The following is a 22,888-nucleotide window of genomic DNA, read 5'->3' on the forward strand; positions in this document are numbered from 1 at the left end:
TGACTGTTACACTTCCTGTCATGGCGCTTCCGTCTTCACACTTTGCTCAGAGCTTATTTCTTCTGATTTAGTGTTGCCAATTTTATTGAAATAAAAAAAGACATTTTAAATAAACTTGATTCTGAGAAATATTTGGAAAGATACGTGTTTACGTGGTACTCAAAATTTTCAATCTTTATTTTTGTTTTCTAGCAAAAAAGAATACACAAATCAATCAAACCTGCCAACACTGCTTCCAGTGCCGCAATGTAGCCACCCACTAACAAGTATCTGCTCGAGAATGAGCCAGCCATGCAAGTTCGATTGCCTTTTTGCTTTTGAAGCTCCGACACGTGAATCCACGTGTCAAGAAGCCATCTTCTTGGGTGCTCCGGATCCCTCTTGCAAACATATGAGTGTCAGTCCTATCGACGAAGCACATTGATGACAAGTGCTTCTTATTTTTTCACGTGTTATTTGCACCGAGTTTTTGAGACTTGCGAGATGTTGCTATCCTTGTTTGTTTTTCGAGATTGGGGGTGGCAATCCGATCCCGGTAACAAGCAAGATTTTGTTGGCATTTTTTAACCCAAAAATATATAAATAAAAAAGATTGGGACTTGACACAAAGCAAAAGTCCTTTGTGACTATTGGTTCGAATGGCAACTAAAAATCTGGGTTTGTGATTTTTATTAGCAGAATCATTGCAAATTGTTTGAAAATTGATATTTTAACCAATTTTGCACAGTCATTTTTTCCGTTAAATTAATTATAAACAGACCATGACAATACTTACACTGAACTTTGAGCGTGATGGACGAGCTGCGCGTTTCGCCCTCGGTGTTGGACGCGGCACACGCGTACGAGCCCGCACTTTCCCGCTCCAGCTGGAACAGGTGCAGCGTTTCGCCGCTCTCGCCCGACATCCGCATGTTCTGGAAAGTAAAGAATGAAGGGAAAGAATTTAATTAACATCAATTTGCACAGCAGCACGAATTCTTCAAATGGATTCGACCGAGTTCCGGAAATTGAACGTTTATTGTTTGATTCTTTAACCACAATTCCACTCAATCATAAAGCGGTGAAATTTTGAAAGTTATTTTTCAAAGAATTCCCAAATAAAACTGTTTCAGAATTATGTATCATGTTATTGAGTTAAATTTGTATAGCCCTGGAAAATGATTTCAATGCCCACACCCAGAACTGGGCATCGGCATACGAAGGGATAAAGTGCGCGGTTCTAATCTAATCTAATCTAATCGAACACAAGCGCAGCCAGTCCGAAGAAAGCATCCTGGAAGAACTTGTGGTAAGATTACGCCTCAAGTCCTTTCTTGTCAATATTAATGATTACAGTACATCCGAGTTACCCCGAAAATGTATAGCAAAAATTAAAGCGGCCAGGCCTACTGCGTTGCATTAACCGCAGAGACAGATTCTGTGAACGGATCACATTTCACAGAATCATCAGGGGAGGAAGGATGCGTGGACATACCGTACCAAACGCTCCGAATCAGTTGTGGTGTGGTGTGTTAGTGTAAATTTGGCAGATAATAATATTTAGAGGTGGGGGGGGGAGGTTGGGAGGGGGAAGAAATGAGGATAGGAGAAAGGGAAGGTGGGAAAGGGATAATATGGATATATCATTTGATCAATAGAATATTATAAAAAAATAAGGGAAAAAAATCAAATAATGATAGATAAAATGGATAGATCTCACCAAATCAAGATTCAGATTCAACGATCCATAATAAACCTCCTTCACAAGCAAAATTCCGATCCATCGGCTTGGTAGATTTCGTAGGGATCGGAACCCAACATTCCAATTTCCTTGGAACAGCTTCCCGACGTCTTCAACGATATCCTTACAAAGAAAGTAGAAATCTCTTCTGGACCAACACTCGGAAGACTTCACTCTTTCTGCAGAAATGTCCAGTTCTTCGCTTTGGCAGCTTACACCTCACAAAGTTTTCCGCGGATGATGACATTACAACCAACTGTCAGAAAAGGCAAAATACGGATCTAATATCTGGTTTAGACACTTTAATTTTCTAAAATTTTCCTAGAAGGTTAATTTTAAATTCGAAAAAAAAAAAAACATGACGCAGCAAAAACGAAGGGATAAAGTGCGCGGTTCGGTAGTAAAATGGTACTGTGAACGGACGGAGAGGATAAATCCCGAAATTACCGAAAGTTCTTTACTCATGGGTTCATTTTACAAAAAAACGTTCATCTTTCAAAACAAAAAAAGTGCCTATTCCGAGACCCGAACCTGAGACCATCAGCTTAGTGAACCGTGCCTTTGCCGTATCGGCAACCATGGTTCGGCAACTAAGTGGCGGTCATTTGTCCATATAAGCCACTCTATGGAATGAACTGTTTCAATGAACGAATGAACACGATTTGCTGTTGTTGAAGCGCGAGAGGTCTCTACTCTCGCAAAATAGTACTTTCCTCTCGTTTCTTTTCGAGGGGACTATCCGCTAGGTATTAAATTTAGGGTGTACTCTCCAGTTGTCATTCTCATCTCGGAGTTGATTGATGGGTCTCAACAAGCTTTTTAAACTAAGTGAAACTAAAAAGTAAAATGTGCATTGAAGTTGACCACTCAATTGAATTTCAATGTTCACACAGTGCCAGTTTATCAAATCAACAAATCAAATGCGTAAGTAAACAAATACCATATTGCGCAGGAGGAATTTATCTGCAAACATGTCAAAACAAACAGAATTATGTTTTGAAAACTTTTCCAACGAACTTTCACTAATTGAGAAATATAATTATAACTTGCCGGGACCGTGGTGTAGGGGTAAGCGTGGTTGCCTCTCACCCAGTCGGCCTGGGTTCGATCCCAGAGGGTCCCAGTGGCAGATTTTGAGACGAGATTTGTCTGATCACGCCTTCCGTCGGACGGGAAGTAAATGTTGGCCCCGGACTAACCTAAAAAGGTTAGGTCGTTAGCTCAGTCCAGGTGTAGGAGTCGTCCCCCTGGGTCCTGCCTCGGTGGAGTCGCTGGTAGGCAGTTGGACTAACAATCCAAAGGTCGTCAGTTCGAATCCCGGGGTGGATGGAAGCTAAGGTGTAAAAAGAGGTTTGCAATTGCCTCAACAATCAAGCCTTCGAACACCTAGTTTCGAGTTGGAATCTCGCAATCGAGAACGCCAAGGCAATGCTGTAGAGCGAATAATTTTTATTTATTTTGTAATTATAACTTGTAGAACTATCCGACTCTTCAAATATTTATCGTGTTTTCGTTTGTCAGAACTTCCAGTACTGTTGATTTTGATTGTTTAAGTTACGAAATCGAAAAAAACGCATTCAACCACTGGACGACTGAAGTTTCTCCCAAAAGCAGCAAAAAGATCGTCTGGTTTATTTTGACACGAGCTACTGCCGCCAGACTTCAGCGAAACAAACGCTGATCCAGTGCCAAAAACCGCTGGACCAGCGAAAAAACCCACTAGTAGAGTATTGTCTCCTGAACCAGCAAAATTAGTCAGCGAAAATGTTCACTAAACCAGTAAATGTTTTCACTGATTCGATCAAATTTGACTGACTTCCAAACCAGCGAAATAATTTAGCGATTACGGGTAATTTTTCTGCAGATTGAGAAATAAGCGACTTGTTTCGCTAGAGTCAGCGAACTTTATCGCGTTTTGGCGTGCCCCTTTCCGTGCAGTTAGGCGCATTAGTGATTTATTCCGTAATTGATCATTTGAAACAAATTTGAATCAGGCATGCAATTTAAACTGAGAAACAATTTCAATTTACAGGGAAATTATCATCGTCAAATTATTAAAATTAATCAGCCCTTCCACATAAATCGCATCAGTCACTTCGAACCACAATTCAGTGATGCCTCCCAGATAGCTCGTGCTGATAGGTATCAAATTTCGACCTGTTTTTAACTGCGAATCAATTTACCCAGCAAAGCACAATTTAACAACACTCTACTATTTCTGCGTCATTAGGGACTTGCAGATCCCTGTCGTGGCATCAATATCAAATTAATCACCATCCCAGTGCGCGATTGCTTCCGATTCAAATCAGAACGGTGTACACAACCACCTGATTGTAATTGGCAGCTAAACTATCGCCAATCGCGCTCCCTCTCACAACCCAATCACTAATTAGCTGACTAGCACCATCGCCCCAGCACTATCGTGTTAGTTTGTTCAGCATCAACGCCCTCCTACTCAGCAATGGAAAGATAGAATCATGCTAATAGGGTGTGGGTGTGAGTGCGCGCTGAAAATGATCGGCCAATCAATCGTGTTTCCGTGCACCCGCACTTAATCTCGTTTAGTAGCAGGTTCCTTGAGCTGTAACCGACTAATATTGAGGGAGCTCTGACAACAAAGCTAAAGGATGAACTATAGGAGACCTTCTACCGATTTTTTTTTTAATTTTAAAATTAAGTTTGATTGATTTTTAATCTATTAAAACACATTAAATTCTTTCTATAAAAACAAACATAAAAAATAAATCATTTATTCTGGTTAGTTAAGGGTTAAGCTGTCCATTGCATGCACAAAACAGGCGGCGGACCTTAAATCATGAAAATCTTAGATAAGTCGATTGTTCGCAAGCATCTCCAGCGCGAAATAAGTTTCCATTTTGCACTCTGTGATGATATGGTAGACGACCGTGTAATGCTGACCAGGATAGTGAAATATGAGTGACGATGAAGTGCTCTCATCGCGGGATACTTCCAACTAAATAATAAGGGTTGTATAGGGGTAAATTATCGACCGAGTCAAGTATCATAGTGGTAACGCTTCCACCTCCTAAGCGGTAGACCAGAGCTCAAATCCCGGCTCGGACCAACACAACTGGTGGTCGTTTCCCTTCTGGATTCGATTGCTTAGTAAAGAGAAAGTAGTGTACCATCACAAGCTGGACCTTAGACCTCTTTAGACCAAAAAAATCCGGAATCGGTCACTTGGCCACGGAGATATTTCGGAACCTAGTGGGGTAGGTTTTTATCCTGGTATGCTACCCAATCTACAAATCATGGTTATTATCATATATTCTTCAGAAAAACCATCCCAATTTGCTCAAAGACCCGTTCTGGACATATTAGGCATATTCCTTTGATCTCGGACCTACGGATATTCTGGTGCCATTTGGCCACCCTGCCATCAACCCGGAATATCCGTTACATGGTTCCGATGAAGCAATTTCGGTAATTTCACAAGTTCATTTTCCGACGTGTCAAACAACACTGATTTTGGCTCAGGAATTCAAATTTGACATCCTCAGTACGATCTGGAGCTGAAATAGTAGTTTATGCAACAAGTTGCAATAAATAGATTTTTTCAGCACGAGTCGTACATTTATTCAACGAGGTTCACCGAGTTGGATAAATACGACGAGTACTAAAAAAAAACAAGTTTTGCAACGAGTTCCATTCAACATTTTTTGCAATTCTGATGAACACCCTTAGAGTGGAATTATAACTCAAATGTTTATTTTTTTTTGTCAATTTAAACGTTTAATTCAAAAAAGTTACAGCGGTTTTAAAAATAAAAATGTTGAAAAAATAGGTTTTTTTTTGGTTTTTGGCAATTTCTATATGACAGACTTGATTTTTCAGCCTCGGAAACATTTTTACCGGAAAACTCGTCCAATTTCCCTAAAATATTATTTGGCCACATTTCAATTGGATATCAGCTAATTACATTGCTCATAACTGAAAACATAATATTTTTTCAGTGTAGTATAGTAACTTGGATAGTAAATTAGCTTAAATCATCAAAAAACGAGTTTTTTTGAAATGTGGTCAAAGATAATCTTATGGGAAATTGGACGAGCATTTCGGTAAAAATGTTTTCGAGACTGAAAAATCAAGTCTGTCATACAGAAATTGCCAAAAACCATCAAAAACCATATTTTTTCAACATTTTTAATTTCGAAAGCCGCTGTAATTTCACAAGGATTGGACTTAGGACAGTGGTCAATATGGAGACTTTTATGTAAAACAAGCCTTACCCGACAAACTTCGTCTTGTCATTTTTTTCGCTTCTTGACGTTTTTAGCTTGTATGCTTATTCAGCCTCCTGTGATCAAAATTTGATTTTACGCAACTTTTCCCAAACAATCTGCAGATTTTCCGGAATCAGTTCCAGAGTGGCCAAAGTTGTAACTTTTTGGCGTAAGAACCTTCCTTGAGCTTATACGAACCCAACTCAACAAAAAGCAACTCGATCCGACGCTCCGTATTGAACTGATTCGCGTTCGAACAAAACCGTCCAAATTTTTTATATATATAGATTGTCTGGAGAATCGATTCTCGTGTTCGGTTTTTGAAAATGTTGATGTTTAGAGCACTTTTGAAAAAAAAAACAGTTTCAGTAAATGATTTTTTTATTTTTTTAGGTGATTTGCTCCATCCTGCATTTTCCGTGAGCCTTCTTGTAACATCTTAGGCTATTTTCACAAAAAAAATGAACGAAAAAACCTTCAAATTTGACTTTTAAACTTAAAAAACAAAAAATCTCATAAGGAGTTGAGCCAGTCCGTTTTGCGATGCCTGTCCGACGGATCGCATGTTTTTTCGCGTCGTTCGTCGTCGGTGAGTTTGTCGGGTGAGTGCGCGCGTGTGTGTGTGTGAAGGTGCGGCTGGCTCTGGTTGAAAAAATGACTGTTGAGCCAGTCCGTTTTGCGATGCCTGTCCGTCGGGTCGCATGTTTTTTCGCGTCGTTCGTCGTCGGTGAGTTTGTCGGGTGAGTGCGCGCGTGTGTGTGTGTGAAGGTGCGGCTGGCTCTGGTAGAAAAATGACAGTTGAGCCAGTCCGTTTTGCGATGCCTGTCCGACGGATCGCATGTTTTTTCGCGTCGTTCGTCGTCGGTGAGTTTGTCGGGTGAGTGCGCGCGTGTGTGTGTGTGAAGGTGCGGCTGGCTCTGGTTGAAAAAATGACTGTTGAGCCAGTCCGTTTTGCGATGCCTGTCCGTCGGGTCGCATGTTTTTTCGCGTCGTTCGTCGTCGGTGAGTTTGTCGGGTGAGTGCGCGCGCGTGTGTGTGTGTGTGTGTGAAGGTGCGGCTGGCTCTGGTAGAAAAATGACAGTTGAGCCAGTCCGTTTTGCGATGCCTGTCCGACGGATCGCATGTTTTTCGCGTCGTTCGTCGTCGGTGAGTTTGTCGGGTGAGTGCGCGCGTGTGTGTGTGTGAAGGTGCGGCTGGCTCTGGTTGAAAAAATTACGGTTGAGCCAGTCCGTTTTGCGATGCCTGTCCGACGGATCGCATGTTTTTTCGCGTCGTTCGTCGTCGGTGAGTTTGTCGGGTGAGTGCGCGCGTGTGTGTGTGTGTGAAGGTGCGGCTGGCTCTGGTTGAAAAAATGACTGTTGAGCCAGTCCGTTTTGCGATGCCTGTCCGTCGGATCGCATGTTTTTTCGCGTCGTTCGTCGTCGGTGAGTTTGTCGGGTGAGTGCGCGCGTGTGTGTGTGTGAAGGTGCGGCTGGCTCTGGTAGAAAAATGACAGTTGAGCCAGTCCGTTTTGCGATGCTCTGGTTGTCACGATGACAGTTGAGGCAGTCCGTTTTGTGGTTACCTGTATGTTTGTCTACTCCTTTCTATTGACGTGGCTTTTTTTTCTTCTTAGTTAGATTGTAAAGTTCAAATATCGCGATCGTCTTTCTCGTTAGTCAGTCGAGTTTCTTTGTTCTATGATTTGCGATTGTTTCATGGGAAGATTCGTTCTTAATTGCGTTAGCATAATATAAATTATATTTGACCTTTCGTTTCCCGCGAAATCACATTTTAGCATTATAGCTCGTAAAGCACGGTGACAAATATTGTTTCAACGCGATTGTTCAAGTCCTTCAGATAACTCATAACTCATCAGTAATTAATTGGTCGCTCATCTTATAAAAAACTTAAAAGTATAAATAGTCTCAGGTCAACTCTACGTAAATGTGTTACGCTGAGTATAATATTTCACCTTTTAATCAAACACAATTTTGATTCTATCATTCCACAGCCGGCTGTCTAAGATTAAATCATTTGTGCTAAACTCAACACCAAATAACCGGGAATGGTCTCATCCGCATCATCCGATTGTTTGCCTTGAGAATACATAATACATCACCCTATCACTCAACAAAATTCATTGATTATTGGGCCACATCATCATCCTCTATGATGAATCCTGGCCATTACCCTTTCCCACTAACAAAATCCCAAGTAGAAGTAGTTTTCCGGCACACGCGGGGGTGTGGATATCGTATAGAACCCACCCTTGGTAGCAGCCTGTGCTAACTAACATTCCCGTCCCGTTCCCTCGAGATCTACAAACTGACATGGCGGGCGCCGTTGGTGGCCAATGACTGTTTCCTATTAGCAACGGCTCTAGTTTTGATGACCGTGATGTTTTATCTTTTCAGCGCATTCATGAATGCTGTTGATAAGGGAAACATTATTTGATCGTTGAAGCGTATGACCGGTTGTGTTGATAGGATATTACGGTCCTGTTCAGCAACGGAGAAGGACAACCATGGGTGGTCTCTCATGCTCATGCTCATGCTCATGCTCAAAAACAAAAAATCTCATAAGATTGGAGTGTTTTTTTCTTTCAGTGTATTTTATTCGGAAAGCCCGTCAAATTTCCTACAAGTTTATCTCTGACCACTTTTTGATACGATGCAACGGCTTCGAGATACAGCAATATTTTAAATTTAAAAAACAAAAATATTTAAAACACTTACGCCCTTCTCAAATGTCATTACGAGTGTAACCGGCTCCATATACACAAACATGGCTTATATAAGCCTAGGATAACATGTCTACAAAGTTTCATTAAAATCGGAGAGGGTCGGGTACAACCGATTCCCTTTTTGACATGGAATTGCTCAGTAGTTTCACGACGGACTTGCAAAAAAAATGATTTTAGTTTCAATTAAATTTCTATAGAAAATTGCTACATTTTCACGATTTTCTGGAAAATTTGAATCCAGAAAATAAGACACCTTGATTGAGTAATTGTTATTTGTTGTTGAAGATGCACAAACTGGGATAGTAATATCACTTATCCAAACAAAAAAAAAATCTTTTCTACTTGCACTCTAAACACAACCCTCCCTTACACTAACCTCATACCACTACCAAAATTAATTAGTTTTATCTTCTTACATCGAACATGACTGGCAGTTCGCCCCCGCCTGCCAGTCCAGCTGTCTGTCGGTTGGTATTTGTTTGTTTTTGGACATGGTCCAATCGAAAACTTCCCCTGTTCGTGTCCCTGCTCCACCCCGGCCTGGGAGTCCCGGGGAGTTTTGGGGTGTTGGAATTTTGGATGAAAAGAAACGTGCTGGTATTGGGACATTCGAGCTTTCCAGGAAGCTCTTTTTTGTCCATTTGTATGGGGAACAATGATTTTTTAGATGTAAATGTGTTGGTTAATTTCCGAGCAAGTTCTGATTTCAGTGACGTTGTAACTTCTGTAAGGAATGTTATTAAAATATTCAAAAAAAATAAAACAAACATTTCCTGCCAGATGCCGAAATTTTGAAAAGCTTTATTTCACTCATTCGTAGCTGATCAGTTTCGGGTATTACCATCCAAACCAAACTCGAACAAGTCAATTCTATCGGAAAAGCACCGAGACTGTTCGAAATAGCAAATTAATAGCTCCATCCATTAGCAATTCACCAACGAGAGATTGCTTTGTTAGGAAATGTGCGTCTGGGTGGAAAATCGGATTTCGCTTTCTAACTTAAACATGTACGCAAATGCACTGCACTAAATTTGCTAGTCTGTGTGGTCAGTCTAGCGAGTAAAACCGTATAAGCCAGAGTGAGCTTCACGTAAAAGACCACTTTCAACGAACGCATTTGTTGTGGTAACGCATTATTGAACTCAGTGTAAATTTACAGGAAAGCTATTTTAAAAAAGAAGAAATTTCGAAATAAATAAAAACCGATGATAAATTTTATTAATGGAGAAAAAAGCAGCGGTTGAGAATAACAAAATTAATTTAAAAAAATATCAAACATTTCTACTTTCCGTCGATTACTACCCCCAAACAACAACTTGGTTCTCGCGCCACACAATTAAACCATTAATCCTAGCCTGATTTTACTCGCACTGCTGCTGCCTGGTCCGGGGCTAAGGATTCGCTCCGGCAAACGTGACCACAATCCTTCATTTATAATTAGTTTTATTACCGGCAGCAGCAGCAGCGCACTACCATAATTCAAATACTCTGCGTATTGCGCTGCGGGGCCAAGTGGGGCAAAATGGCCTCTTGAGGTTCGGCTTAAGAGCTCTTAGCGCTGAGTCTTGGACTGCCGGTATTGTATTGTATCATTTCGAACAGTGATGGTTACACGATTCAAACGAAAATAAGTTCAAGTTGAAAAATGAGCAATTCTGAAATGAGGAACGAAAAATGAGGATAGAAGCTGCGGGATGATGAAAAAAACATTTATATGAATGAAATGAAAAATTTTAAATAAGGAATTACGACTGAAGCATGATGACTGAAGACTGAGGACCGAGGACCGAGGACTGAGGACTGAGGACTGAGGACTGAGGACTGAGGACTGAGGACTGAGGACTGAGGACTGAGGACTGAGGACTGAGGACTGAGGACTGAGGACTGAGGACTGAGGACTGAGGACTGAGGACTGAGGACTGAGGACTGAGGACTGAGGACTGAGGACTGAGGACTGAGGACTGAGGACTGAGGACTGAGGACTGAGGATTGAGATTTGAGGAATTGGGAATAAAGAATTAGAAATGAGGACCGAGGACTGAGGACTGAGGACTGAGGACTGAGGACTGAGGACTGAGGACTGAGGACTGAGGATTGAGATTTGAGGAATTGGGAATACAGAATTAGAAATGAGGACTGAGGACTGAGGGCTGAGGACTGAGATTTGAGGAATTGGGAATAAAGAATTAGAAATGAGGACCGAGGAATGAAAACAAAGAAATTGTGATATTTTTTATGAGAAATAAAATGGGTGAGAATTGAGATATGAGAAATGTGGAATGAGAAATGAGAATTGAGGAAAGAAAAATCATGGATGAGGAATGAGCGATGACAAATGAGAATTGTGAAATGAGACATGATAAATGAGAAATGAGAAATGAGAATTGAAGCAAGAGGTATAATTGATGAAAAATGAGAGAATAGAAATGAAAAATTAGATATTAAAAATTAGGAATGTGCAATGAAGAATGGAATGCGAAATGAGAAATAAAAAAGTGAGAAGATATAAGTAAAACAAAATCAGAATGAAAATCAAAGTGATTTTGGAAGTGTGAACCATTTTCATCACTGACAACAGACACACGAACACTAACTAAGCTTCCTTGAAAGTGCCTTGCAGTGTATGATTCAAGCAGTGGCCTCCAAATTCCTGAGAGGCCCGACCAGAACGAAGCCACTTGTGTCATAATGGATGAGCGTCGTAGATCGCATATTGAGCTCGGTAACGGTCAAGTTGGTGGAGGAAGGCGATAGGATGTTTGCGACAGTAATGAATAATAATGTTATTTGCTGATTTATATTCATCACTTTCCCCCACAATTCACAAACCACACAAACACTCTCTCATAAGCGAATAGGCACAAATTTCCGGAAAACTTGTGTGTCACCGTTTCAGAACTTTGTCCTGAGAAAAAGTTTCTATTTTTCTCTCACACTGCTTGGCGCCATTACTCATTTTGATGAATCTCGCCGCACACAGAAAAAAAAAACACGAAAAACAAGAAAAACGACTCCGGAAAATGAAGTTTTGCTCAAAGGATGTATGAAATTGTGTGTGTGATACCCTAATGGCAATTTACCCACTTTGGGAAAACCCTTTTTCCCGCTAGCTCGTTCGTTTTCTTCTTTCTTCTCATACCGTAACAATCACAGCCGGCCAGCCTGCCGATAATGGGAACACAAGTTTCGAATTAGGATTGCGTGAGGTCACCAGCCGTGTCCGTTTGGCACACAGCACCACACGCACGGCCACCCCGCCGGAAACTGAGCTGACGTGAAAATAGCCAACAACACGGCAGTTAATTAGAGATTGAGTTGTGAGATTGTTTGAGCTATTTTTTATGTTCTGTAGTTATGTAGCATTGAGGATGTTGTTTGCTGTTCAATAGTTATTGATTTAGTTAAATTAAAATCATCATCCAAACAGGACAAAAAAATGATACTTTAAAATTTTGATTTTGAAGTAATTTAAAGATTATAAAGAAATTATAAACTTTCTAATTGTTTCGTTTCCTGTTCAACCACAACATAAATTCGTTCCAATTATTTCATTACATGTGGTTGAATTCTCCGAATTCTCCTCCCAAAAGGGGAAAATTATTTCCCAGAAGTTAAACCCAAGTGGTACACGTGTAGATATAATACTCACATTCTTGTACCAGGCAAAGGACGTCACCGGCGGCCTGGCGTCGGCCCGGCACTTGAGCGTCACATTTTCGCCCTCGGCCCGGGTGATGACTCGGCTGGGGTCCTCGTTGGCCAGATGCACCGACACGACCGGTTCGTCTGTAAAGGAGGAGTTTCATAGTGAGTGAGTGAGTGAGTAAGGCACAGTACGAGAGAGTGTTGGCATAGGGTTCGTTCAAAAATTACGTCCAGGAATAGGGGGAGGGGGGGGGGTCTAGGGTTTTGTGACAGCCCATGTTAAAGGTATATGAAAAGTGCGTGACAGGGGGGAGGGGGGGGGGTCTGAAATCCCGAAAATCTCTGGACGTAATATTTGAACAAACCCATAGAAAACGGAAGCAATAATTAATATAAAGTACAAGCTCCGGGTGCATTAGAGAGGAAATTATAAAATTTAATTTATCGTATACGAGTACGAGGCAGGGTGTTTGGACTCTTGGGAAGAAAGTTCTCAGGGAAAATGCAAAACGGTGTTTGAACGTCAAAATCAGAAATATGTTTGTTAAATGCTTGATAACTCAAGAAATCAGTTGAGCAGACAAGGATCAATTTAGAATTATTTGTGCAATTTGAATATTCATCGACTGAACAATTTATATCATTTAGATTCTAGAACATTATTTTGCATTGCATTGAAAGCTGTAGAAATGTAGTTTCAATTAAAATACAGTATATAAAAAAAGTATTTACACCCCTTGAGCACTTCGCACATTTTGTGATGGAACATGTAAACAATTTTAACATAATTTAAGTTATTTGCTGACAAATCACCATAAATCCAATCTCACAACTCCAAATAGGCATCCTTGACTGATTAAAAAAATATTTTGGATTGAATATAAAGTTTACTAACTACTTACTATAAAAGCTTATATAACTCTGTAAATTCTATATAAAACTTATCTAAACTGAATTTTGCAAACTTTCAATTTATCTAAATGTCGATATATTACCGTAGAGTTGCCAAATTAACATTTTGGAGTGGGTATAACACCGTTTTGGGGGTATTTGTATCGATAGAATAGATTTGGAATTTCGTACCAACCTGGAATTACGTCGTCGGAAAATCCGCCAGCATCCGAACCGGTCCACGATTCACAAGTCAACCTATGTGCCATTGGAAGGGCATAAAATTTCCGATCTTTTGATATCCAATCATCTAGGTATTCTATCAAACCAACGTTTTTAAATACCTGAGCAAAAAGTAAGTTTGATCCACCAGAACAAAAAAAATCAGAAACTCTGGGTTTTATTGAAATCCTAGATGTTTGGATATCAAAAGATCGGAAATTTTATGCCCTTTCCGATGACATATAGGATGACTTTTGGTACGAAATAATTCAAAAGTTACAATTACAATTCAGATGGTTTAACTGATTTTATAGCCTCAAAAATGATTAATTTGCATGTCCTTTCCATTCTATTTTTTAATTTTCATATTAACTCGTTCATTTTGATCAAAAAGTTGTTCAAAATGGAAAATCTGACAAACCTTTATTCTGGCTGACACTTGAAAAAACTGGCATTCCCAGATTTATCTGGCAACCTGACGACCCTGGCTGTCAGAGCCGGGTTCCCCGAACCAGGTGCCAATTTACAGAATTATTACCAGCTCAAAATTTGGTTATCAATGTTACAGAATTATACTGAGAACCGAAGCGCCTCCATGGATTTGTTGTGAGAATGTTTGATTAAAGCGCTTGGTTTCTTAGAATGTTTGATTAGCTTTTATAATTAAAATGTATGTGAGCTTCCAGTTTCATGCCGGTAATGAATCTGTCGATTGGAGCAGCTTCGTAGAACCCAACTCAACTCACTATACCAGGACGACAAACAGCCACTGCAACTATTTTATAGGTGCACAGCAACCAACAAGTTGTTGTCTTATTATTATAAAATTGTCAATCTCACGGATCAAATCCGGGTGAAACTTTGTTGTAAATTGGGGATTATTAAAAAATCATATAGAAAGTTCCCGTAGTTTTGCAGATACTAAAATGTCTGTAACAAAAATCTGGGTGTAAAAGCTCTAGTTAATATGCTCGGTTAAATAATAGTTTATGCAGCAACTGCAGGCACTAGTCTTACATAAACTGAAGAAGTATTAACGAACAGTGCACATTAGCCCAGATCGCAAAAATAGGTGGAATATTTATTTTCCGAAAAATGGTTGAAAATTAGAGTCTTTCACGATTGAGGTGTACTTAGAAAATCTAACTTTTCAGGAATATTTTTGGGCATTTTTTTTGTTTTCTATAAAGTTGTTAAGCTTTAAAATCCCAGCAAATTTGTGCAAGACACTAAAATTTTATCTCAGTTGTTGAACATAACAATTCAGGGTTAGGTTTAGGTTTAGCTCTAAAAAAAACACATTTTTAAGATCAATTTGGACTTAAGGGTTGAAAGTTAAGGGTTAAAAGTTGGCCAGGTAAAAAAAAGACGCCATTTTAAAAGATATCTCATCCGATTTTTCTTTTACACTCAAGACATCTCCATTGAAATTGTCTAATTTTCAAAAGAAAAGTGTATGGAACCACCCTAACGAAATTCAATAATTGTCCAACTACCTGTGTGTTTCCATGTAAATTTGCCCGCTGAATCTGAATCTGCCCTCAGAATTGAGCCAAAGAGGCAACATATTTATTTTTGGTGATATTTTGGGGTTTCTATGTAAAACAAGCCTTGCCCGACAAACTTCGTTCTGCCTTTTTCGTTTGTTGACGTTTTTTGATTTTTTGCTTATTCAGCCTCCTGTGATCAAAATATGACTTTACGTAACTTTCTCCATACAATTTTCCGATGCTCCGGAATCGGTTCCAGAGTGGCCAAAGTGTCAATTAGTTAGCGTAAGAACCTTCTTTGAGCTTATACGAACCCAACGCAACAAAAAGCACCTCGATCCGACGCTCCGTATTGAACTGATTCGCGTTCGAACAAAACCGTCGAAATTTTTTATTTATATAGATTATTAACCCAAAATATGACCAAAAATCGATAGTGTGGCACTTTGGCTAAATTCTAAGATATCGTGACACCCGTGAATTAATTTTGTGTTTCCAGAATAAACAAAGGCGAAACTAATGCAAAAGTTCCAGCATAAATGGTTTGTAGCTTACTTTAAAATAAAAGATGTTAAAAAAACATTAAACAGTGCTAGTACGACTTATTTAAAGTTAATCGAAATTATAAATTTAAATAATGAAAAAATCTCTTGTAGGAGCTATTAAACATTGTTTTGAAGTTTGTGAGCAAATATTATGTTTTTAAAATCGATTTAAACAGTGAATTTTGGTCAGTTCCACGCAAAATAAACTCATAAGTGACACAGGAATGCGTTCAAGTAGAGAGAAGAGTTCTCTCAAGTACAGAAAAAAAATTAAAGCGGGAACAAACCACTCCATGAGCCGAAGAGTGCACAAAATTTTTGTTTACTTTTGAACCATCTTTAAAATAAACCATGAAATAATCTACTTCTCAGAACAGAAAGTGAAACTTGGGATTACTTCAATACAACAAGCTCTGCTGAGAATCGCTCCACGTATGGTTTCCTGTCGTAGCACTTTCAACTGGAGCAGGAGGAAAGGACGAGTCGTATCCGTGGGGCAAAACTAAAGTGGCACCAACCAGGGTTAGTTAAAGCGACTAGTACGAGAGGACGAACGGGAGAGTGGGACCATATTTTTCCAAATGGCAGTGTTCATGTCTGTTTCATGATGAAATTGCTGCTGGTGCTTTTATGGCAATTGCAAAATTTACGCTCTGAAGTGCACCAGGTTCTGCTTTCGGGGCTTGGGTGGCCTGGCAGGTTGGTTGAGGGGGGGCTCAAATGGGACCAGAATTGGTGACCAAAGTTGTTGACACTTGGTTTCACTAAAGGGGTCCGTTTTAGGACGAATTACTTGGTTATTGCGAGAAGTTTGCTTTATGCGGGGTGACGAGAGGTTGAAATTGAATGGGTTCATTTGGTTTTTAAAGTTTTTACTGAAAAAAATAATAAATACAAGATTTTTTTCGTTTTTTATCGAGGAGTCTACCAACATTCATTTCGCTGCCTGTCTGTTTGTCGGTCCATATGAGGGGACACTTCTGTCCCACATTGTTCATGTCCCGCCAGTTGGCTCATGTATCAGGCCGTTTTGTTCAAAGTGATGACACGTGCACGCCTGCTTCCCTCTGTCATCGGGGAGTCATGCTTTGTGAGTTTGTGTTTGCATATGAATCGTTCTTTTATTTATGTCATAACCTTGACAATGGCGAGCTTTAAATTCGTAACACAAGTGCATATAAATTTAAAACAGTCAAAAATTGTATAAAAAATTTATTTAAAAAAAAAAACAAAGAGAAATTAGTTTAATATTTAACTTGTTTCGTATTCCAGTGTACCACATGGAGTCATTCTGAATCGAGAGACAGAGAGGGAGCGCGGATGTCGAAAATGCTTATAATTTATCTTGGCCCGTGCACCCAGAAACTCATTCGTTTAATGGGCCAAGTTTTGCCGAAACCCAAGAGCGAGGAGGAGCGGCAGTTCCTCCAATGACAAGTGTATCTATGTGGAACTTGCGCCAAGGCCGGTAAGTTGAATTGCACCCGGTGCAACTGTTGCAAAGAGTGCCAAAGTTTGGCCAGGTTTGCTCAGTCTTGATTAATTGAGATATTTCGGTCGGGAAGAAGTTTTCAAATAAAATGTGCACTCAAGTATGCAAGTTGCATTAACTTATACCATTTGAATGATATTGTACCACAAAAGTATTGTGCATTGAAGAACCCACTTCAAAAAGTTATTAGCACACATGGACTGTATATATACTAAAAGGAACTAATATTGACTTATTTTTACCGCTTTAAAATCTCAACAAGGTAACAAAAGAATTTAAAAGAACCATCGCAAGAAAACATCTTCAAACAAATCTACTCACAGGCCACACTGATGATCCGCTTATCCTCAACGGCCCCACCGGAGAACCACGGGTTCGTGGCCCGACACGACAGCTCGGCACCGTCATTCTCGGCCGTGACCCGAAGGGTCAGTATGCTGGACGTAAGATTTGCATCCTGTCAAAAAAAAAAAAAGTTTTAGGAAAATCAATCAACCTTTAAAATCGAGAGGTGATTTGTGACTGCCTTACATTGTTGTCGCTGTGTACAGTGATGTCGGCACTCCGCAGCGGCTCCCCGTCCAGCAGCCAAACGATCTTGGCCGCCGGAAAAGAGCCCCACGACTCGCACCTTATCGGGATGGGACGGCCCGCAGTCAGCAGCTCGTTCGGCGTGACAATCTTGGCCCGCAGCGGTTTTACTGGAATGAGAGAATTGAAATATATTTTATTATTATTATTTCTGGAATTTTGACGTTTACAACTACATTTGTTTCAAATTCCATCAGTGTCCCAATGAGTCAGCCTCTCTTATTGAATTGAAACAAATTAATCCTTCTAACCTGGTATTTCTACTAAGCTAATTATAAATAAAATTTTAGCAACACGGTTCTTCAAAGTCTGCAGCAAGTCTGCAGAAAAAACACGGTTTCAATTGGGTCCTAATATTAAGCCTAAATTTGTGGGTCTCGTGGCGCAGGGGTAGCGGCTTCGGCTGCCGATCCCGATGATGCTATGAGACGCGGGTTCGATTCCCGCCTTATCCACTGAGCTTCTATCGGATGGTGAAGTAAAACGTCGGTCCCGGTTTCTCCTGTCTCGTCAGAGGCGCTGGAGCAGAAATCCCACGTTAGAGGAAGGCCATGCCCCGGGGGGCGTAGTGCCAATAGTTTCGTTTAGTTTCGTTTTGTGATATTATTGTTCATTACGACAAAGCTTATTTTTCTGAGTACAATAACTCTTAGTACGACTGCAGAGAAATCAAAATGGATTTTTAAACCGATTAAAAAAAAAATCACAGCTCTACATGGTATAAAAGGTCCTGCTTGACAGCTCGTTCCAAAGGGACCATAGTTGATCCATCGAAAATTGTTGTCTTGTCAATTCGTTTTTATACATTAAAATAAAAAAAAGTTATCAGAAATGGTTTTAAATCGCGTTTTTTATCGCTGTACACAAAAATTTACATAGAGCTTGAAGACCATATTCCGGACTTCAAGTAACGATCGTACAGACTTTGAAAGCCGGTGTAATTGGTGGTATCGATGTTTATGGTGAGTAAATTCTGTCAAATATGTCAAAATTAGCTATTGTCAAAATTTAATACTGTAAATGCTAAAAGCATGATTTTATTTAACTATTTTCATGTCGACATGATTCCAAAAAATGGTATGAATGATTTCAAGTCAACGATACAATTCAAGCTATAGCGATGTTTAACATCTCTCTTTTACCCCTTAATATCCATCGCTAAAGATGAGACGAAAAAAATACACTGTCACTTTTCTCCAAGCTCAAGCACATTATAAACCAGCAATTGGCGAGAGTAAAAGATCGATAAGACTCCCTTATGTTCTACTAAACATCACCAGGTCGGTGCTTCTAGCATCCTAGACCGGTTCACTTCTTACTTTATTTTCCAGGTATGCATCGCTAGAGTTCCTTTAATTGGAGAATATTAAGTAAACTCAAACGCCATCAGCTCTATTATCAGAGCATTGGTAATGACATTTACCTAATGATTCGTATATATAATATACCTACTTTTTGTACAACTCGGTCAATTTCGATATCGAAGCTGTTCCGAGTTCAAATCTTCTTTTCTGACAAAAGTAATCGAAATATATTCTAAAAAGCTTTCATTAGAACTGTTTCGAAGCAATTTTGTATTTCAATAGGAATTAATATTTATTTTATTTCAAAACATCACATAGAAATAAAATCCAATCGCTGGTACCCATGCAACTCGGTCAAGCTTGAATATGAAAATGTGAAAATGCCATTCAAATGCGCATGTTCAGTATTGGGAAGAATGTCGTCAGCATTTGAAACACTTTTTAATGAGAAAATGGAATTGCGGTTTTAAAACCATAGTACAAAGCGCGAAGGTTTCTGCTGGTGAGTTTAGTGATATAAATTGTCTATTCTGCCAAATTCAATCAAAATCTTCATGCTTTTTGTTGTTTTGTAATCTAATCAATGAAATAATTTGACGCAAACAATGCAATTTTAGCTCTAGCGATGTATAGCCAAACTTTTCCCCCTCTCAATAGCCATCGCTAGTGAGAAAGAAAACCGAGATTACTGCTTGTCTGCTTTCTTTTTTCACGTTCATGAGATCTGGCTAAAAATGCTTTTTAACAGAAACTCTCTCACGGTTGACTCAACTGCACCAGCCACTTGGAGCTTTCAACGCAAACCAGTCACTAAGTTGGCCATCGCTAGAGTTCCTGGAATCGGAGCGTGATAAAAGAGCATCAGCAAACACCAGCTCAGCATATATTATTAGTGAAATCCCAGCTTATGAATGTATTTCAATATTTTTTAACAACTCGGTCAATTCCGACTTGCTTTGGAGCTGCTCCGAGTTTAAATCACCTTTTCTGCCAAATTTTGGCTTATTTTGGATGTATTGTTGTATAATACTACATTCATTAGGTCCTTTTCGGTCCTAAAACCCGAGTCAACTTTTTTTCAGAAAAATATTTTGACAAAGGACTTTGTCTTAAAGCTCTATCTGCGGTGTCAATGCAAAATTTTTCGAAAATGTAGCGTTACCGTCGCAAGCCCTCGGCGTGACATTCTGTTTCTGTTGCGTAGATGCCGTGAAAACTATTTAAGCTAAAAGTTAGCCTCTGGAGGATTTAGTGTCCATCAGACTTTCATCAAAGACGGACCTTACGTTGGGAATTTTATTGCTCACACACACACGCAGGTGGTGCACGAACTTGAGAGGAGGTCCAAGAAGTTATTGATGGTAGCCAGAACGGTCACCGGAATACCGAAATTATTGGGAACAATTTGGTAGGATATCGGCCACACCCGGAGTGGCCAGTGCCCTGAGGGAGGGTTCTACCGGGAGGACATTTACGGAACCATACAAATTTGGGCAATATGGGTATCAAAATTCATGGTTTTTGATACTGGTAATGAAAATGACCATTTTGGCAGGATTGGCCACACCCGGAGTGGCCGTTGCCCTGAGGGAAGGTTCTAACGGGAGGACATTTACGGAACCATACAAATTTGGGCAATATGGGTATCAAAATTCATGGTTTTTGATACTGGTAATGAAAATGGCCATTTTGGCAGGATTGGCCACACCCGGAGTGGCCATTGCCCTGAGGGAAGGTTCTACCGGGAGGACATTTACGGAACCATACAAATTTGGGCAATATGGGTATCAAAATTCTTGTTTTTTTAAACTGGTAATGAAAATGGCCATTTTGGCAGGATTGGCCACACCCGGAGTGGCCGTTGCCCTGAGGGAAGGTTCTACCGGGAGGACATTTACGGAACCATACAAATTTGGGCAATATGGGTATCAAAATTCATGGTTTTTGATACTGGTGATGAAAATGGCCATTTTGGCAGAATTGGCCACACCCGGAGCGGCCAACGCCCTGAGGGAAGGTTCTACCGGGAGGACATTTACGGAACCATACGACTTGGGGCAATATGCGTATCAAAATTCATGGTTTTTGATACTGGTGATGAAAATGGCCATTTTGGCAGGATTGGCCACACCCGGAGTGGCCATTGCCCTGAGGGAAGGTTCTACCGGGAGGACATTTACGGAACCATACAAATTTGGGCAATATGGGTATCAAAATTCATGGTTTTTGATACTGGTAATGAAAATGGCCATTTTGGCAGGACTGACCACACCCGGAGTGGCCATTGCCCTGAGGGAAGGTTCTACCGGGAGAACATTTACGGAACCATACGTCTTGGGGCAATATGCGTATCAAAATTCATGGTTTTTGATACTGCTGATAAAAATGGCCATTTTGGCAGGATTGGCCACACCCGGAGTGGCCAGTGCCCTCGGGAAGGTTCTACCGGGGGGACATTGATCGAACCATACGACTTAGGGCAATATGGGTATCAAAATTCATGGTTTTTTAGACTGGTAATGAAAATGGCCATTTTGACCGGATTGGCCACACCCGGAGTGGCCAGTGCCCTTGGGAAGGTTCTTCCGGGGGGACATTAATCGAACCATACGACTTGGGGCAATATGGGTATCAAAATTCATGGTTTGGCCACTCCGGGTGTGGCCAATCCAGTCAAAATGGCCATTTTCATTATCAGTTTCAAAAACCATGAATTTTGATACCTATATTGCCCCAAGTCGTATGGTTCGATTAATGTCCCCCCGGTAGAACCTTCCCGAGGGCACTGGCCACTCCGGGTGTGGCCAATCCGGTTAAAATGGCAATTTTCAATACAAGTTTAAAAAACCATGAATTTTGATACTTATATTGCCCCAAGTCGTATGGTTCGATTAATGTCCCCCCGGTAGAACCTTCCCGAGGGCACTGGCCACTCCGGGTGTGGCCAATCCAGTCAAAATGCCCATTTTCATTACCAGTTTCAATAACCATGAATTTTGATACCCATATTGCCCCAAGTCGTATGGTTCGATTAATGTCCCCCCGGTAGAACCTTCCCGAGGGCACTGGCCACTCCGGGTGTGGCCAATCCAGTCAAAATGGCCATTTTCATTATCAGTTTCAAAAACCATGAATTTTGATACCTATATTGCCCCAAGTCGTATGGTTCGATTAATGTCCCCCCGGTAGAACCTTCCCGAGGGCACTGGCCACTCCGGGTGTGGCCAATCCAGTCAAAATGGCCATTTTCATTATCAGTTTCAAAAACCATGAATTTTGATACCTATATTGCCCCAAGTCGTATGGTTCGATTAATGTCCCCCCGGTAGAACCTTCCCGAGGGCACTGGCCACTCCGGGTGTGGCCAATCTAGTCAAAATGGCCATTTTCATTATCAGTTTCAAAAACCATGAATTTTGATACCTATATTGCCCCAAGTCGTATGGTTCGATTAATGTCCCCCCGGTAGAACCTTCCCGAGGGCACTGGCCACTCCGGGTGTGGCCAATCCAGTCAAAATGCCCATTTTCATTACCAGTTTCAATAACCATGAATTTTGATACCCATATTGCCCCAAGTCGTATGGTTCGATTAATGTCCCCCCGGTAGAACCTTCCCGAGGGCACTGGCCACTCCGGGTGTGGCCAATCCAGTCAAAATGGCCATTTTCATTATCAGTTTCAAATACCATGAATTTTGATACTTATATTGCCCCAAGTCGTATGGTTCGATTAATGTCCCCCCGGTAGAACCTTCCCGAGGGCACTGGCCACTCCGGGTGTGGCCAATCCAGTCAAAATGGCCATTTTCATTATCAGTTTCAAATACCATGAATTTTGATACCTATATTGCCCCAAGTCGTATGGTTCGATTAATGTCCCCCCGGTAGAACCTTCCCGAGGGCACTGGCCACTCCGGGTGTGGCCAATCCAGTCAAAATGGCCATTTTCATTATCAGTTTCAAAAACCATGAATTTTGATACCTATATTGCCCCAAGTCGTATGGTTCGATTAATGTC

At 40.6% G+C, this 22,888-nt stretch overlaps 1 protein-coding gene across 5 annotated transcripts in view; it reads right to left on the reverse strand.

Annotated features, from left to right (window-relative positions):
• LOC120414274 (hemicentin-1) overlaps positions 1-22,888 on the reverse strand; it is a 332,674-nt gene that overhangs the window by 50,170 nt on the left and 259,616 nt on the right. For all 5 annotated transcript variants that reach the window (XM_052709655.1, XM_052709619.1, XM_039575396.2 and 2 more), the window contains 4 exons: positions 17,506-17,675; positions 17,296-17,431; positions 12,339-12,475; positions 776-914 (listed from right to left, as the gene is read on the reverse strand). In XM_052709655.1, the coding sequence (XP_052565615.1) occupies positions 776-914; positions 12,339-12,475; positions 17,296-17,431; positions 17,506-17,675 (582 nt within the window). The remainder of the gene's footprint in view (positions 1-775; positions 915-12,338; positions 12,476-17,295; positions 17,432-17,505; positions 17,676-22,888) is intronic.

Source organism: Culex pipiens, chromosome 1 (assembly GCF_016801865.2).
Source record: "Culex pipiens pallens isolate TS chromosome 1, TS_CPP_V2, whole genome shotgun sequence".
Lineage (NCBI taxonomy): Eukaryota > Metazoa > Arthropoda > Insecta > Diptera > Culicidae > Culex > Culex pipiens.